At 37.9% G+C, this 19,072-nt stretch overlaps 1 protein-coding gene across 2 annotated transcripts in view; it reads right to left on the reverse strand.

The window, feature by feature from the left end:
* Positions 1 to 1,325: 1,325 nt before the first annotated feature.
* c25h6orf89 (chromosome 25 C6orf89 homolog) overlaps positions 1,326 to 19,072 on the reverse strand; it is a 29,762-nt gene continuing 12,015 nt past the window's right edge. Inside the window, exons 3-7 of one of the 2 annotated variants that reach the window (XM_078242313.1) lie at positions 12,544 to 12,689; positions 11,144 to 11,307; positions 8,455 to 8,590; positions 3,897 to 4,029; positions 1,326 to 1,968 (exon numbers count right to left, since the gene is read on the reverse strand). In XM_078242313.1, the coding sequence (XP_078098439.1) occupies positions 1,886 to 1,968; positions 3,897 to 4,029; positions 8,455 to 8,590; positions 11,144 to 11,307; positions 12,544 to 12,689 (662 nt within the window). In that variant the 3' untranslated portion in view covers positions 1,326 to 1,885. Of the gene's footprint in view, positions 1,969 to 3,896; positions 4,030 to 8,439; positions 8,591 to 11,143; positions 11,308 to 12,543; positions 12,690 to 19,072 lie in introns of both variants that reach the window. The other variant, XM_078242312.1, reaches the window with a different exon arrangement.

A 19,072-nucleotide genomic window follows, 5' to 3' on the forward strand; every position in this document is an offset into this window, starting at 1 on the left:
TAAAACAAGTCAGACATTAGGTCACATCGCATCCATGGACAGAACAGATAAGCTAACAATTCAGGTACAGCCGTTCATCAGATAAAATAATTAATCTAATTTTTTAACAACTTCATAGCTGAAAATAAAATCCATTTTGAAGTTGTTTTTCTTTTAAATGTAAGGCACCATCTATTTACATAATTAAAATGATGGCAAATGGTCCAGAGAATTTTGCACCTCAGAAGCCTTTGTAGTGGTGGGAAAATTCCCATTGTGTAAAAATATCATGATGTATTGAACACCAAAACCATATGTCCCATTGACTAACCACCAACCCAATCAATAACAGTTATAAAATTTTCTATTCCAGGAGCATTTATGAAAGGCCAATAACACAAGTATTAACCGCTACAAACTGAATTAATGCACTTCTGAGTATCCTTTTCATTCCCTCACTCACCTGCTGAAAAAAAAGTTAAGAAATAAACAACAAAAAAAAACTTAAAGTTCACCCACATCATCTTAAAAATGCTATCATGAATCAGAACAAAGAACAGTACAGCACAGAAACAGGCCCTCGGGCCCACCAAGCCTTTCTAAGGACCTTTTGCCTCCACGTGGTCTGGATCCCTCTATTCCCTGCCTATTCATGTTTCTGTCAAGATGCCTCTTAAACATTGATATTGTATCCGCTCCTAAAGAACATGCTGATTTCTGTTCCTTTACTGGATCAGGCTTCTCATGATCCTTCGCAACTTAAAACACTCCTAAGTGACCTGCTGTCTGTTCCACGCATACATACATGAATAATCTCTCTGCTTGCTATTTTGATGTTATGTAATATCAATTGGAAGTATGTAGACCACTGTATGTATGATTGTATCATATGCAGCTGTAACAGGAGTTCTCAGCTGGTGCAGTATTTTCATCACATTCAGATTATTTGTACATAGCTATTAAGGAAATTTCAAACATTTCCCCTGGAATGCCGAAAAAGAGAGGCTAGAATCACACTTGGATTTTTTTTTAATTTGAACAAAACACTAAGCTACTTAAACATTAAACATAACATTTACTTTTTGATTCAAATTTTTCTTTTATCAAAAAAAATCAAAGGCAACATATTTCAAGGATTCCTTACCTTTACACATATACAAATATATTTTTATATATATATGTTTATATGTATATATACAAAGCAAAATTTTACAAAGTTTGAAACTATGTACACGGTGAGGCCATATTAAAATTATTGCCAGTTTTCCAAGCCACCATATTTCATACACAAGTACTATCATTTAAGTCACATAACTTAATTAAAAAAAAACAAAGATAAACCATGCTTTAAACAAAACAATTAGTACTCTGCCATTATTTTATTTTGAAAATATTTTTCACCTATTCCCCAGAATTCTTATACTCTTCAGCTCATTCTTTTAAATTATCTTTTGTCCATAGACGAAATGAAATTGGTAATTAGTAGTCATTTCTCCCTGAAAACATCAATGATAATTTATCCTGCATCATTAGTTAATAGAGACAGTAAACAATCAAAAAGTCATATTTATATAGCTTTCATTTGCAAAATAGTTAACATTTTCTGGACTAACTTATGCATTAGATGCAGACAAAGAGGGGTCAAAAGAAAGGGAAGATTACCTGGAATTCAGAAAAGCCATATCAAACTTATTCAGAGGCAATGTTTTGCAAATTACACTGAATTGTTGTGCAGTACTGCCAACATACATTAATCAAAGTGTAGTCTAACAGTACAACTTAAACCACATTTTGGAATGTAAATATGTCCACAGACATGCATTCAAATAACAAGTTTTAATCTGGATAAATAATGAATATTTGCACATAACCGACACATTCATCTGGCAACACCGAGCATCCTCAGTTAGATGGATCCAACACAAGTAATGACTGTTTGCTCTCCAGCTGGTAAAATGGTCATCCGCCAATAATGTGAATTCGCATAAACTGTATTTTATGAAAATCAAATAGTTACAATTAATTATAACATTTATCACAAACAACTCTACTCAGTATTATAAAAGCAAAATACTGTGGATGTTAGAAATTTGAATGTGCTGGAAGTGCGCAGCAGGTCTGGCAACAATCAACGAGAAAGAAACAGAGATAATATTTCAAGCTATGACTCTTCTTCAGAGCTTTATTCAGGTGATAGGATGTGGAATATGGACTAATTGAAGCAAATAGCTTAGATGCATTCAAGGAGGAATACATGCGAGAAGAAAAATAAATGCTCATTGGGTGCAAATGAAGCAAAGAAAGGTGGAGGCTTACACGGAACTACAAACCTGTTAACCAACTATTTCTGCATTGGAAATTATACCCAAGTATACAATCATTTCAGTAGTTTGCACACAAGTCAAGGCAAACCTACTGTGGTGGTTTGAACCAAAGTGTATATATCCAACAGCAGCAAGAAAGAAAATGATTTAATGGAAGAAAAAATATATTTACATGGCAAGGCCTTCTGTTAGGATTGGTGTGTTTAGGAGTGCCAGCAGCCAACATTATACAGGACAATGAAGACTGGCACAACTGCAAATAATTCAAATACATCTCAAGATGTATCTGTACACCATCCTGGGATACTTGCTGTTGTATACAGCTTACATTTTTCTTGAGTGTAAACAACAAAAATGGTACAGTCTGCTATTTAAAATGAAATGATTCTCCGTCAAAGAAAAAGCTATTTCACATCTCAATGGTGTCATTGCTTTAAAACGACACTAAAGGCAAAAAAGGATTATCTGTCTTTAAAACAAAAACAATTCACACGGTATTTGGTGTAAAGATGTAATGTCGCTCATTTAATAAAACAGATCAAGGGCCAATTATTGTGGAAGAATTGGGACAAAGAGCAATATGCACAAGATTGTAACATTAAAAATATAGCTGAAAAGAATTTTGCTCAACAATTTTGTGTTTCTTTCTAGCTCTTATAACAATAAATGGTAAGTATGACAAAAGCAGAACCAGCTCACCAAAACTCACCCACCTATTTTATATTAATGGTTTTAAATTTTTCGTCTCAACAGTAAATGCTTATGAATAGACCAGGGAAGCAGACTGTGAGTTAGTCATTTCTTTCAGTAATCTGGTCATTTCAACCGCCTACCTCATTTCAGCTACTCACAATGTAGAATTCTGTGGCCTTGGCATTCCACTGCCCCCTGCTGATTTTTTGGTGGATTTCTGCTACTTGATCCCATCTGTAACAGCTACACCTACAGATGTCATTAGATACATGCTCAGTGGGTGCCACAAGACGGAAACCCCACCGTTGCCACATCTGCCACTTGCACGTTTTGAATGTTGGATATATGGCTATCTGCAAAGCCCGGATGCCTAGTATTTAGGGATTGGTGTGGAGAGGTCCGAGAGAAAAACTGGCTAGGAATTTTGCAACTCACTCCAAGTGCAGCTGTGCTTGGGCCCATTAGTGAAATATAAAATATTTAGGCAGAAAAATAGTTTTGATATAGGCAATTTTCAGCCATCTGTTTCTCCAACTGTGCTAAGCCCCTGAGATCTGCCACAGTAGCACTCCATACCCACACTGGTGCAAAACATGGTGCAATCTGGATCAGTACGGTCTATAGACCAGGGAAGGCAGAAATCACTGCATACAAGCTGCACCTCTATCGAGTTCTGAGGTACAAAGGTACATGAGAGCATATAGTTATCTCTATTAGCATTATTTACAGCTAAAGAATCATAAACAGACTAGAACAGAATGATTTAAAATAAAAGGGTGTCTTATAAATTTAACCCTATTTTCTGCCTGTAGCTTGTGAACTGGAAGAATTTAAGATAATTTGTCCTCTGATATAGAATATGAACAATAAAGAGCACAAAAAGTAAAGCTGATTACCTACCAATATCTCCTTCTCCGAGCAGGACTAAAAAGGAGCCACATTGTTCTGCACATTTCTCAGAAGCGTTAATATGAAGTTTCAGATTACCTCCACCTACAAACAGCCAGCTATACCCGACCTGCAGCTGGTGAGACTAGAACAGAATAGAGGAGGGATGTTAAGATCAGATGGTATAACATAACATTGATGCAAGTCATATACATCTTTCTTAAAGGAATCACCTTTAGACGAGTTACTTTAATTCCCCAAAGCAGGAATTCCCTTAAACATAATACCAAATCTCTAAACCCACTTTGTTCAAGATGTCAGTTGAAACTGGTCTTTTATGGTGGTCCTTCTCTGCTGAATTGTTGAAACTTGGAAGCTACAAAGTTCAGTCCTGTTTGGCCTGTATCCCAACAAATCTAAATACAATCAAGTCTTTAGTTCTAACTGGCCTGGAATTTCCTCAAATGGTGTAAATAGTAAGCAAACATTTACACCGACCTTGCTCCAGGCAACTTATGCTACTTACTGAGAATCTAGTAGCATATGCTGTAACCTAAAAACCAACCTAAAACAGGCAGAAATAAGGGCCTGAGGAAAAGTTTGAACTTGCAGGACATTCATTGTTTTAAGTATGAAAACCAAATTGAAGGTTTGAAGCCATCAAATCATCCCTTATGTATAATAACCATATTTGTTTTAAGAAAATGCAAGCATGGAAGTTTTTCAATTTTTAATTAAACTTGTTCAGATGCTGTAAAAATGTAATCCAAGATCGAGAAAAAAGTGTACATCTCACTGAAGAAAAATAAAAGAAAAATGCCTGAAATACAAGCTGTATTTAGAACTGGCATAAATGCAGTAAACTCCTGTTCCCTATTTTTCTTTGCACGGTGGTGGAGCTACATTAATGAGCAGTGCAGGATTTAAGTGCAAGTTTCACTCGGTGGTAACAAAAGATCAAGAAAATTCTAATATTTGCGTTAAAAATGCTGTTGTTTTGGTGCATGCATTTATGAAATTCCAGGCCATTCTTTTTTCAAGTATGGTCAAAGGGCAAATATTGCTGGAAACAGAATACATACAGTTCAAAATCTTATTTATTTCAAGTTGTTTTCTTGTTGAAGGTAAAAGCTATAAAGGCAAGATGAATCCTACTGAACATATTAAGGGAAAGTAGCCTTCAGAGGAATACTTTGAATGCTGTCTCATTCTCCACATCCACCCCCATCCCTGTTTAATAATGCAGACTTATAAACTTTTATGGAACATCAACTTCCACAATGCTTTGTACTTCCATTTCAGTAGTTTTTAAATTGTCTGTATTTGCTGCACAAGCACAGTTCGACAGTTTCTCTAACCATGACTTCAGCCTTAAAATATCTCAACCTTAAATCTGCAGAGATTACAACAGGCAAATGAGGGTTAAACATGGGACTTTTTAATCACTTCCTGCTAACCCCACTCTGAGTGCAAGATTAGTACTGTTTAATACTGTTTTTGTCTTTGATACAATAACAGTAAAAGCAGACTTTACAAAGTTTTTTGGAACCAATACTTTATCCGTCTGTGTTGCATGGTCCTAACTCACTCTGTCTCTCAGTTCTTCCTCTCTCGTTTTTCCTCCCTTGTGCTGCATAACAAATTGGGATGCTTTTACTGAAGGGCCAGAGTTATATTTGTTTTTGTATTGAATAAACGGATTTCCATTTAAAGGACTTCTGACACATTGGCGCAGGACCAGCTGGGTGCAGCAGAGTGACATCTGTGTGGACCACTACACATGCGCAAAGTCATATTGAGCTGGCAGGAGACAAGTGTTTTAAATTACACCCCTGTATATAATGCTGATTAGTTTCACTGATTCTCTTACATTGAATTTAATGAAACGCAAGAACGTAATCAACAATTTCTTTAAAATTAACTTAACTATCATATACAAACCAACACTGCGAGCATCTTCCTTACATATAAAATTGAATGGTCTAGTTGCAAATCTGGCTAGACAAATAGAATCACAGAATTGTTACAGTGCAGTAGGAAGCCAGTCAGTTGACCCTTTCTTCTCTGGCTCGCTTAATGAATAACTCATCTAGCGCCATTCCCCAGCCATCCCACACTTAATCCTGCATATTCTTCCTTTCAGATAAAAATCTAATTCCCCTTGGAGTGCATCTATTGGATCTGCCTCCACCACACACACAGGCAATGCATTCCAGCGCTTAACCACCAACTGTATGAAAAAGGTTTTCCCCTGGTCAACTTTGTTGCTTTTGCCAATTTCTTTAAAATCTATTCCCTCTCATTTGCAATCTTTTCAAGAGTGGAAACAGTTTCTCCCCATCACTCTGTCCAGAGCCTTGATGATTTTGAATACCTCTATCAAAACTCCCCTCAGCCTTCTCTTCTCCAAGCAAAACACTTCTGACTTCACAATCTATCTTCACAACTGGATTTCCTCATCCCTGGAAACATTTTCGTGATTTTTTTCCTGCATTTTTTCCAATGCCTTCACATCTTTCCTCAAGTACACCATCCAGCTGGAACATTGCATCCAGTTCTGAGGCTGAACTAATGTCTTATACAAATTCAACATAACCCCCCCCCCACCCCTTGCTCTTTTACTCTGTGTCCCTAATAATAAAGCGTAGGATAATGTATGCTTTATTAAACACACTCTCAACCTGTCCTGCGCCTTCAATGGCTTTTGCACATATACACCTGGGTCCCTCTGCTCTTGCAGCCCCTTTATGTTCTTCCTTCCAAAAATTAATAACTTCACATTTCTCCACAATGAACTAAATCTGCTACCTGTCTGGGCACTCCACCAACTTGTCTATATCCTTTCGAAGTTGTACACTATCCTCCCCACAGTTCACAATGCTTTCATTTCATCTGCAAATTCTAAAATTGCATATTTTGTTTCAGAAAATATGATTGCATTTACTCATTTAAAAAACTCATCCATGATTAAGGATTTGGAAGAGGCTGAACATAGGAATAGGAGTACATCATTCAGCCTCTCGAGCCCATTCTGCCATTCAGTTAGATTATGGCGGATCTGTACCTCAATTCTATTTACCTGCTTTTGCTCCATATCTTGATACCCTTGCCTAACAATTATTCTCAATCTTGAACATTGTCAAGCCATATTCCCTCCAACATGTGGAAAAAATGCTACCCAATTTCATTCCTAAATGGTTCAGCATTAACTTTGAGTCCATGTCTCCTTGTTCTGTATTCCCTCATGATGTGGAGATGCCAGCGTTGGACTGGGGTAAGCACAGTAAGAAGTCTCACAACACCAGGTTAAAGTCCTGGTGTTGTGACACCAGGTTACTGTCCTTTAACCTGGTGTTGTGAGATTTCTTACTGTATTCCCTCACCAGAGGTGAAAAAAATTCAGTTTCTGCCTGATCAAATCTCTTAAACACCTTGATCAGATCACTTGTCATCTTTCTAATCTCAGGGAAATGCAAGTGGAAACTGTGTTCACAGCTTAGTCCTTTTGTGTCCCAGAATCATAAACCGGTCCAAAGTCAATATGTACTTCCCCAGATGAAGTAGCCAAAACCGAACGCAGTACTGAGTCTGACTAACACACTGTTCAACTGAAGTATCATTTTTTCTCTCTATATTCCAGCCCATTTGTGTTAAAGGCCAACATTCCAATACTTTCTGGGTACATTTTGTCCCTTCATTGTTGCTAGTGTTTCATTATTTCGAAAATATACTGATTTAACATCTTGAGTGAAAAATGAATGATCCCATACTAAACCTTTATCTGCCGGTTTTGCCCACTCAATCTGTGTATGTTCCTATGTAACCTCTTGCTCTCGTCTATATAATTAACTGTTCCTCCTAACATGCTGTCCTCTTCAAGCTTGACTATAGAACACTATTTATTCAAAGTCATGGTGAAATGGTGAAGATCCCTGGTAAAACATCACTAATCATATCCAACCAGAATACATTCTCTGTTTCCTGATACATTTCTAAAATGCTTTACTGTTAACTTTGATATCCCTTGAAATATTATTTATACACTCTTTTTTCATCTCTTAATATTTTATAGTCCTGCCTGTCCATTGAATTTCTACTTTGTGTAAGTCTTTTCAGATACCGTCTCTTATCTCATTTGTTGGTCTAATTGCACAACGGGAGCGTTTGCCATTTGGAGACGTGTACTGGTTTTGTATTGTACCAAATACTTGTCACTTTCCATCTTTTGTTTGGAGGTTTACCCATTGACAGTTCAGCCGAGGCTACTGCAGTCAAGTTACTTCGAAGTTTGCCTTCCTTAGATTTAAAACCTTTGTGACTCTTCGTTCACCTTTAGTTTATTATGCTTGTTGTTTACAAGACTGATGAAAACATTAATTAATCATTATAGAAGTAAATGTAACAAAGAGTTTCTTCTTAGGTGGCGATGAGTAAAGCAAAAATATGATTGTTTGAATATTATAAATTAAGAATGCTTCAAGTAGCTGTTTTACAGAAAGAATTGATAATTGAGTTTTTTCGTTCATTATACAGCCACGATATACAAATCTCTTACTTTAATTTTCCTTACCAGGAGTTGGAATGGAGAACCACGACTAGGTGCTATTAAACATTTCTTCAGGGATACTTTATTCTCAAAAGGCAGCATGCTTGAATTGGGAAAAAGTGTTCGAAGAATATGCATCCCATTTATACGTTGCTTTCTCCTAATTATTATATAGAGAAAAGATTACATTTGGTTATTGTTCATATAGAGGATTATATGTCATTTATACTTGTGCATAATAAAAAATAGTTAGAATGTCTGGCAAAGAGCAACATTAGTAACAAACATTTCAAGAATGACCAGTTATAATTTAGGATGAGCCAGTATACAGAAGCCTGAGAAAGATCTTTTACACCTTGAAATCATAGTTTCAAATAATCTATGCTTCCACTGAGGTTTGAAAACTCATACTTTCACAACACTCAAATCTAATTCATACTTCTCCCTCCCCTATCAGTGTGTTACCAGAGGTGACTGCCATACAACAAAGAAGAATTTAACAAAATCGACATTTAAAAAAATTGAATGATATGATTTCTGTATATAAAGGGCGGCACGGTAGCACAGTGGTTAGCACTGCTGCTTCACAGCTCCAGGGTCCCAGGTTCGATTCCCGGCTCGGGTCACTGTCTGTGTGGAGTTTGCACATTCTCCTCGTGTCTGCGTGGGTTTCCTCCGGGTGCTCCGGTTTCCTCCCACAGTCCAAAGATGTGCAGGTTAGGTTGATTGGCCAGGTTAAAAATTGCCCCTTAGAGTTCTGAGATGCGTAGGTTAGCGGGATTAGCGGGTAAATATGTGGGGGTAGGGCCTGGGCGGGATTGTGGTCGGTGCAGACTCGATGGGCCGAATGGCCTCCTTCTGCACTGTAGGGTTTCTATGATTTCTATGATAACTTCCGAGCTGAAGACAGCAATAGGGTGCTAAAATTTAATGCCTCGATTAGCATGACTTGTGAGCAAATAGCCTTGCTAGTATCACGTGATGAGGAATGGGGAATTTGCATGTCAATAAAATGCTGCATGGGTTGACCAGGGATTTCAGTTGCTTTTCTATTCACCTAATTTTATAGCAAATATTCCTTTACATGGGAGATATTTTAATTAGCTACCTGAGAGTGCATAATAGCTCCAGTGTCTACTCTTATACTATTACGAACTTTACTACCTACTTGCTACAGAGCCTCTCACATTAAATTCAAGTGCATGGTATACAAATTCCCACTCTAAACTATGCATTTGTCAGATGGCCTTAAACATGCTGATCTTGATGCTGCATCCGTACAAATAGCAGTCAAAAATGTTAAGTAGAATTAGAAAAAACGATGCAACTTAGATCCGAGTAAAATTTAAAACTAGGGCCAAATAAGAAATTTAGGCATGTGAAAATGCAGTCTCATTTTTAAGTAGTCGCTCAGTTCTTATTTATTATTGAACGTTCCTGTGGCACAGACATTACTGATTTCATTTGTTTTGTTCTAATCACGCAACTTTAAAAGGTCAATATTGCAAACTGTAAACCTGGTGGTTTTGCGATTGGTTTTTGGAAATGTACTGCACCTGTCCAACAAATATCAGCAATTTTATTTAAGTCCTTTTACTTGTAATGAAACACAAATGATGCAGACTGTTTGCTTTCAACATTATTTTTTAAAGAACACAAGAATGAGGAAAGACACAGATCTTTTTTCTCTCCATTTAAAACACTTTGGAATTATAAATATGTTATAAGTTTAACAATAACTGAGGTTTTAACAGGTGTGTAATTAGTCTGTTACACATTTACTCTGCTGCTTGCACAGAAACATGGCTTGCTATTTCAAAGAAAATCACTATAAAAGCTACTCGACTAATGCTTTAAATATGTCCTCTAGCTTTTTCCATTTTTTTAAAGCAGAGAGAAGCATTCTATAATTTATCTAGCTTAAGCATTGTTGGTGCATGATGATGATAATTCTGCAACTGTCACCCACTCACAATGTATAGCTGTATATGGTTGTTCTGTCCAATTACTCTAGGACAAAATATCCAGGTCACACCCAGACTGAGACAAGTGGGCTTCATGTATGAACATTAAAAGATAAAACAGACCATTCAAATTAGTACATTTAAATCACACTATTGTCACTGTTTGATGTCGCTTAAAACTTCAATTTTGGAAAGAAATAGCAGGCAAAAAAATTCAATGAGCCATTTGGGTGATTTGACCGCTTAATGAATAAACCAGGACAGGTTAATTGCAAAACAATTTCAAAATGAAAATTCACAGAAACAGGTAACAATGTTTACAGCATGATTACACAAGGTTTTGTAAATAAATACTGTACTGCTAAATTTTAAAACTTTTTTCTTCAGTACCTTTTTTTGCTAATTATAGCTCTTAATTTCAACAACTCCTTGTTGTAATGTTTAGTGACCACACATACCTAAATATTTGCGACAAAAACCATTGAGCCTCTCACAACTAACTGCGGGTTTTTGAGGACAATCAACTAAAATTAAACACTTCTAATTTGATTAATTTCAGTCAAGGATATAACTCGCCTCAATTACAGCCTTGCCTTAGTGGCAGGTTAAAGAATATGATTTGTTGGGTTGGGGGAAGGAAGAGAACTAGTAAATGGAATGATAAAAGCAACAAAATGAATAGAATTCTTCAACTAGCAAGATTTAGTTAGAAAAATGATAATAACTGGAATCATTATATTTAATCTCACCAGTGAACAATTAGGTTGGATTCTTCCTCTGGAAACAGATAAGAGTTTTTATTGATTTCATTTTCCGTATCGCCTTCAACCTCAGCATATACATCCATGGCCTCCTTATATTCTGAATATAAGCGTTTCAAATCCTCATATGACAGTGACACAGTTGATCCACTCTGCAGGAAGAGATTGAACAAATCAATGGAAAGTTGGTATTTGCATCACATTTACAAATATTATGCAGTTATTAATAGAATGCACACTGCATATCCAAGTGTACTCGACTGGACTTAAGTAATGGCACAGGGAATCCTGAACTTACTGTACAGTTTCGTGTTGGTACAATTTATAGTTTATAGGATTAAAATTATGGGAACATAAAATATCACTGTACAGCAATCAAAGTATGTGCATACCCAATAATTACGTTCAACATAGTGTCTTACCAAGTTTTCTATTTAAACAAATTGCTCAAATTTCTGTTACCTGTATCATCTGATATAAAGAATCAATGTTTTTAAGTGATACCCTAATAAATATATTTATTCCACTTTTACTTGCCAATTTTCTTTCCTGCGGACATTAAAGTTTATGGTGCTAGGGTTGTAATATACCTTTTATTGAAGGGTATCAAAAGGCTATTTGACCACAGAGACCAAGACATCAGTGCCCAATTTAGTCCTTGTCTACTACAGACTGTACATACACTTCGAGGAGGAGCCATAATAGTAATCAGAAACAGAATCCTTACTGATATTCCCCTACCTAACTTATTGGTGCTAAGGCTAACTGTGGTGCCACAGATACTGTGGAAAAATGACTCTGATATTCCCTGGATAAACCTGCCGAGTTATTTGGAAAAGCCATCAATACAATGCTCCTCAAAATCATAATGATAGACTTTTCATACACTACAAAAACAAATATGCAATCTAGCAGTGTAAACTATATATCACGTGCAACACACTTACAATGACCACAGTGTCGGCATGGGGTACCCATTCTCTACCCTGCCCACATTGTACAATTTCACAAAAGACATCCCTGCACCTGCTTTCATCACTATCACTTTCTCCTTGTCCAAACAGTCGAACATTTTCCATAAGCTGACCAAATCTCATAAGCCAAAATCTGCATTTGTACAAGTTTTCACTGTATAAAGGAAAATAATTTTACACCCAGTCAGATTATTTCACAGGTTACTCTATTTTTCAATAACCATTTTACAGTAAAACCTCTTTTACAGAAATTTGAGCATCACAAAATAACTACAATTTTATCTTTTTCTGTGATATTTCAATAAACATTTCTTCAGAAACAGATCTAGCAAAACACAGCAGGTAATAAAGAAGATGGTGCAGAACTGAGACTGAAAAATAAGACCAACACTTCAGCCTTACATAACTGCTCACCTTGATTACAACCGGTTGCACTATTCGATGATTATACTTGGAAACATGTTTCATGTCACTCACTGTTCCAACAGCGGTTAAGGCAGCACATTCAGTGCAGTTGGGTATTAGCTGCTCACACCCAGAACATTCCCACTCATGAAAAGCTGCAAGAAACAACAACTTTAATTGTAAAAACACAATGTATGTCATGAGTGTTAAATATGTAGAATCAAGATGTGACTGTGCACAAATAATTGCACTTTACTATTCGTCTATAGCTTAGACTGCTTTACTATCAAGCTTCAGCAAAACTTTACATTTGTGGCATCCTGAATGATCTTTGTTTTTCACTCTCAAGAATTGCAATACCTAGGGTATACTTCCTTTCACTGTTCCATTTCCCTTGATTGAGCTAGAAGTGCCATAATATGCTTTGCTAACCTGTCCTCCTGTAATCTTTTGTATTGTTCCTTTCCCTAATTCCTTTTGCACCTATATCTATATCATTTATTATAAGTGAACAAAAGTCATCAGCCCAGATCCTTGGAGCACACCACTAAGCTACATCTAGCCAAGCTGAAAACCACCCATTCCACCTCGCCCCCCACTCCCCCAATTCTGTTAGTCTCCCAGCCAACCAAGTATTCTTGTGACTATATTCTCTTTAATGCCATGACCCAATTTTATAACAAATCTCTAAAGTGGCACCTTATCTCTGCTTTGCAAAATTCAATTTCTATAATATCTATCACTGCCTTTACTAAAATATAATGATTGTCAAAAAGATTTCACTTCATCAGTCAAGTATGACCAAACAACACAAATGAACAAGGCAGACCCATAAAAATGTTTGACAAATCCGTGACTTTTCCAAATTTTCACACATTTCATCCTACTTTATAGACTTTAGCCATTTGCCCACAAGAAAGGCAAAATTAACCAGCTTATAATTACCTGGCTTGTCTTTGCCCCTTTTTGAATAGGCACTTGACCTACCCATCCTCCAGATCATCAAGAACAACTACCATCTCTCTTTTTTGGGGGGGATTGAGGCTGGTAGGGTATAGTTAGTGTCTATGTCATCACTTGCCCATTCTCCTTTAGTGCCCTGGAATGCATGGCATTTGGACCTGATGACTGTTCTCTCTTTAGTCTTACTAAATATCAGGTAAGGTTGAATACTCATAACAGCAGAGTCTCTTCCAAATCTTCACCAGGTATTATAATATTTGTATTTTTGACTGCCTTTGTAAAATCCGATATGAAATATTTAAACAATAATACCATCCCTTTGCCCCCAAAACAAGACAGTCTTCCTCATGAATACTCATGGATGGATAGTGGTGTAGTGGTAATGCCACTGGGCTGGCATTCCAGAGACTGAGGCTAATGTCCTGGGGACATGGATTCAAATCCCACCACTGCAATTAGTGGAATTTAAATTCAATAAATAAATTTAGTTGTTTAATAAAAAAGTTTGTGAAACTTTCACTGTAAGGAACCATCTGGTTCATTAAAATCATAAAGGGAAGGAAATCTGCCATTCTTACCAGATTCACAGCAATGTGATCGATTCTTCACTACCCTCTGAAATGGCCTAGCAAGCCACTCAGTTGCATCAAACTGCTACAGGCAAATCAAAACGGAATACAACAGGATAGACCAGAGATTTAGACACCGGAAATGATAATGATACTCCCCGTCGAACAAGCAAAAATCCCCCTTAGTAACATTTTGCGCCACCATTGGGCGAGTTGTCCCACAGACTAGTCAAGCAACATCCTTACATAAGCATGGTCACTAAATTATATTTTACAGCCAATGCTCCAGACACCACCATCACAATACACAGAACAGACAGTGGCACAGTGGTGTACAGTCAGGAGGAAGCTCCCCTGCAGGACCTCAACATTGATTCCGGACCCCATGAAGTCTCATGGCAACAGGTCAAATTTGGGCAAGGAAGCTTCATATTGATCACTATGTAGTACTCTCCTTCAGCTGATGAATTAGTATTCCTCCATGGAGTATTGAAAACCACTTGGAAGAAGCACTGATTGTGGCAAGGTGATGAGGAAACCAATAAGGGGGCAAAACTGTACCAGACCTGGTCCTCACCAATTGACCGGTCACAGATGCATCTGCCCATGACAACATAGGTAGGAATGATCACCACACAGTGAATACAAAGTCCTGTTTTCGCAAGCATACTTCACTGAACACACCTTCTATGTTAACTGGGATAAACTTAAAACAGTTCCAACATCTCAAACTTGTGAGCCATGAGGCTTTGTGGGCCATCAGCAGTAGAGGTATATTCAACCGCAATCTGTAACCTCATCTCCTTTAACATCCCTCATTGTTATTACCATCAAGTCAAGTGATCAATCCTGGTTGAAAGAAAAGTGCAGGAGCGCATTGAGCATAGCTAAAACTGAAGGTCGGAAATCTCCGAGCTTGTAAGAAAACGGAGAAATTTGGCACTCAGCCAAAACACCATTGATTGCAGTGGGGCCAGAGAATCCCAGTTACAGGCAAGTTTGGAGAATTCCAGCCAAAATGCCAACCTGGTGAAGTTATAACGCAGGTGAAGTTATTATACATGTGAGACAGCAGAAGTTGCATCCAATAGACAGGGCAATTTCCCAACCAAAGGGTCGAATCAAAGCTGTGCTATCTTGCCACATTGAATCATGAGGGCAGTAGACAAAAAAACTATCAACTGGAGGATGCTCCGCCAATATCCCCATCCTCAATGACAGGAGTCTAGCACATCACAGCTGTGGTGGTTAAATTGTTGGAAGGTATTTTGAGAGACAGGATCTACAGGCATTTAGAGACGCAAATACTGATTAGGGACAGTCAGAATGGCTTTGTGAGTGGAAAATCATGTCTCACAAATTTGATTGAGTTTTTTGAAGGGGTAACCAAGGAGGTAGATGAGGGCAGTGCAGTTGATGTTGTCTACATGGACTTTAGCAAGGCCTTTGACAAGGTACCGCATGGTACGCTGTTGCATAAGGTTAAATCTCATGGGATCCAGGGTGAGGTATCTAAATGGGTACAAAATTGGCTTCTTGACAGAATGTGGAGAGGCCGGCGTTCTTGACAGAAGCCAGAGGGTGGTTGTAGAGTTTTGTTTTCCAAACTGGAGGCCTGTGACCAGCGGTGTGCTTCAGGGATCAGTGCTGGGTCCACTGTTATTTGTCATTTATATTAATGATTTGGATGCAAATATAGGAGGCATGGTTAGTAAGTTTGCAGATGACATTAAGATTGCTGGCATAGTGGACAGTGAAGAAAGTTATCTCCAATTGCAACGGGATCTTGATCAATTGGGCCAGTGGGCTGACGAATGGCAGATGGAGTTTAATTTAGACAAATGCGAGGTGATGCATTTTGGTAGATTGAACCAGGGCAGGACTTACTCGGTTAATGGTAAGGCATTGGGGAGAGTTACAGAACAAAGAGATCTAGGGGTACATGTTCATAGCTCCTTGAAAGTGGAGTCACAGGTGGACAGAGTGGTGAAGAAGGCATTCAGCATGCTTGGTTTCATCGGTCAGAACATTGAATACAGGAGTTGGGATGTCTTGTTGAAGTTGTACAAGACATTGGTAAGGCCACACTTGGAATACTGTGTGCAATTCTGGTCACCCTATTATTGAAAGGATATTATTAAACTAGAAAGAGTGCAGAAAAGATTTACTAGGATGCTACTGGGACTTGATGGATTGAGTTATAAGGAGAGGCTGGATAGACTGGGACTTTTTTCTCTGGAGCGTAGGAGGCTGTGGGGTGACCTTATAGAGGTCTATAAAATAATGAGGGGCATAGATCAACTCGATAGTCAATATCTTTTCCCAAAGGTAGGGGAGTCTAAAACTAGAGGGCATTGGTTTAAGGTGAGAGGGGAGAGATACAAAAGTATCCAGAGGGGCAATTTTTTCACACAGAGGGTGGTGAGTGTCTGGAACAAGCTGCCAGAGGTAGTAGTAGAGGCGGGTACAATTTTGTCTTTTAAAAAGCATTTAGATAGTTACATGGGTAAGATGGGTATAGAGGGATATAGGCCAAAGGCGGGCAATTGGGAATAGTTTAGGGGTTTCAAAAAAAAGGACTGCATGGACAAGCTGGGCCGAAGGGCCTGTTTCCATGCTGTAAACCTCTATGACATCAGTGCAAAAGACAAGGCTGCAGCATTTGCAATAATCTTCAACCAGAAGTGCTGAATGAATGATTCACTTTGGCCTCCCTGAGGTTCCCAGCATCATGAACACCGATCTTCAGCCAATCAATTCACTTCACATGAAATCAAGAAATGACTGAGGACACTGGATGCTGCAAAGGATATGAGCCTTGACATATCCAACTGAAGACTTTTGCTTCAGAAATAGCCACACCTCTAGCCAGGCTGTTCCAACACACATACAACACTGGCATCTACCAACGATGTGGAAAATTGGCCAGGTTATGTTCTGTCAACAAAAGAAAAACAGGACAAATCCAATCCAGTCAACTACTTCTTCTTCAGCCTCCTCTCAATCATCAAAGTGATGGAAGGTAGCATCGACAGTCTATCAAGTGGCACTTACTCAGCAACACCTGTTCAATGATGCTCAGCTTTGGTTGTACCAAGGCCACTCAGTTCTGACTTCATTACCTGGTCCAAATAAAGACAAAAAAGCTGATTTCAAGAGAGGAAATGAGAGCTGCTGCTGTTGATAATAAGGTAACATTTGACAGAGTGTGGCATCAAAGACTCCAGCAAAATTGAAGTCAATGGCTATCGTGAGAGAACTCTCCAATGGCTGGACTCGTAGTGAGCAGAAAGGAAGATGGTTGTAGTGGTTAGAGGTCAATCACCTCAGTCCAAGGACATGGCTGCAGGAATTCCTCAGGGTAGTGTCCCAGGCCCAACCATTTTCAACTTCTTCATCAATGGCCTTCCCTCCATCTTAAGGTCAGAACTGGGAATGTTTGTTGATGATTGCATGATGTTCTGCATCAGTCAACTCCTGAGATATTGAGACAGTCCATGTCCCTATGTAACATAGACTACATTCAAGCTTGGGCTGAAAAATGACAAGTAACATTGGTGCCACAAGTGCTAGGCACCAACCATCTCCAACAAGAGAGAATCTAATCATCTCCCCTTCACAACCAGTGGCATTATCATCACTAAATGCCCTATCAACATCTGGGAGGGTTACCATTGACCAGAAACTGAACTGAACTGGACAGGTGATATAAATACTGTGGCTATAAGAGCAGGTCAGAGACTGGGAATTTTGAGGCAAGTAACCCACTTTTCAACTCCCCAAAGCTTTGAGGATCTACAAGTCAGGAAAGTCTCCAAATATTAGCCTTTCCAGCGACACCCACACCCCATAAAATAAACCAATCCTTTATTTGTTGATTTTGCTTAATAGTTACTTAGAAAAGTTTGTGACGTTTCACTTGACCATTTGTTTTATTTAATATTCTCTGCTTCCTTTCTACACCTTTAAAAATTTACATTTTCTCCATACAGTTATGTCCACTTTCAACATCAAAGTGCAGTAATTAGATTCTCTCTTGTTGGAGATGGTTGTTGCCAAGCACTTGTGGCGCAAATGTTACTTGCCACTTTTCAGCCCTAGCTTGAATGTAGTCTATGTTGCATTGAGACATGGACTGCCTCAATATCTCGAGAGCTGTCTGGTGCTGAACATCATGCAATCATCAACTTTCAACATCTATATTTACTCCATTCTCTTTATTCATCCATAAAACTGCCTTTGATGCACCCCTTTTACTAATAGTTAGAATGTATTTGATTTACACTTAATTATCCCTCACCACTAATACAGCGTGATCTGCTGAGAGTGAGTGCGTATGAGAAATAATGAATGCAACAAAGTGAAAGAATGTGCATGAAAAGTAAAGGTGAGAGACACACAGAGAGATTGCGAGTTTGTGTAAATATACTAAATTAATAAATTAGGTGAGAAGCAAACAAGCATTTTTTTCTGCCCATGCAGATCAATTAACATTCAAAAATAAAATAGATAAAATGTGTTGCAGTCCACTGCACTAGGAATTTTTAGAAGACAAATGTTAAATGTTAGCAATGAAAACAGGCAACACCCATTCACTTGCCACATATGTAGCAATAAAAAAGCTTTCCTGTGGGACATCAATTTTGCTGGTGTAACAAGAACTGGCTCCACTTTAAATTCTTGTTTGCTGACACAATCTTTGACCAATGTTTCAGTTCAGCCAGATAATTGTTCTGCTAAAAAGATCAAATGTCATTTTGAAATATACTTTGGCTCTACAAATCAAAATCACTATTTATACAGGAGAAAATGGTAAAATTATACCAAGGTGCAGAAAAGAAATAATGAAGAATTCTGAAAGAAAATGTTGAGCCTTCTAAAAATTTAAAACAAAATTTAATAATCTTTTCAACTGTTCTCTTTTGCAAAAGGTTGCTGATTTTCATTTTGGGAAGGAGGTTGTAGTGGGAAAAGAGAGAAAGGAAACAGAAAATAAGTCTGGGAAC

This window comes from Mustelus asterias, chromosome 25 (assembly GCF_964213995.1).
Source record: "Mustelus asterias chromosome 25, sMusAst1.hap1.1, whole genome shotgun sequence".
NCBI classification, from domain to species: Eukaryota; Metazoa; Chordata; class Chondrichthyes; order Carcharhiniformes; family Triakidae; genus Mustelus; species Mustelus asterias.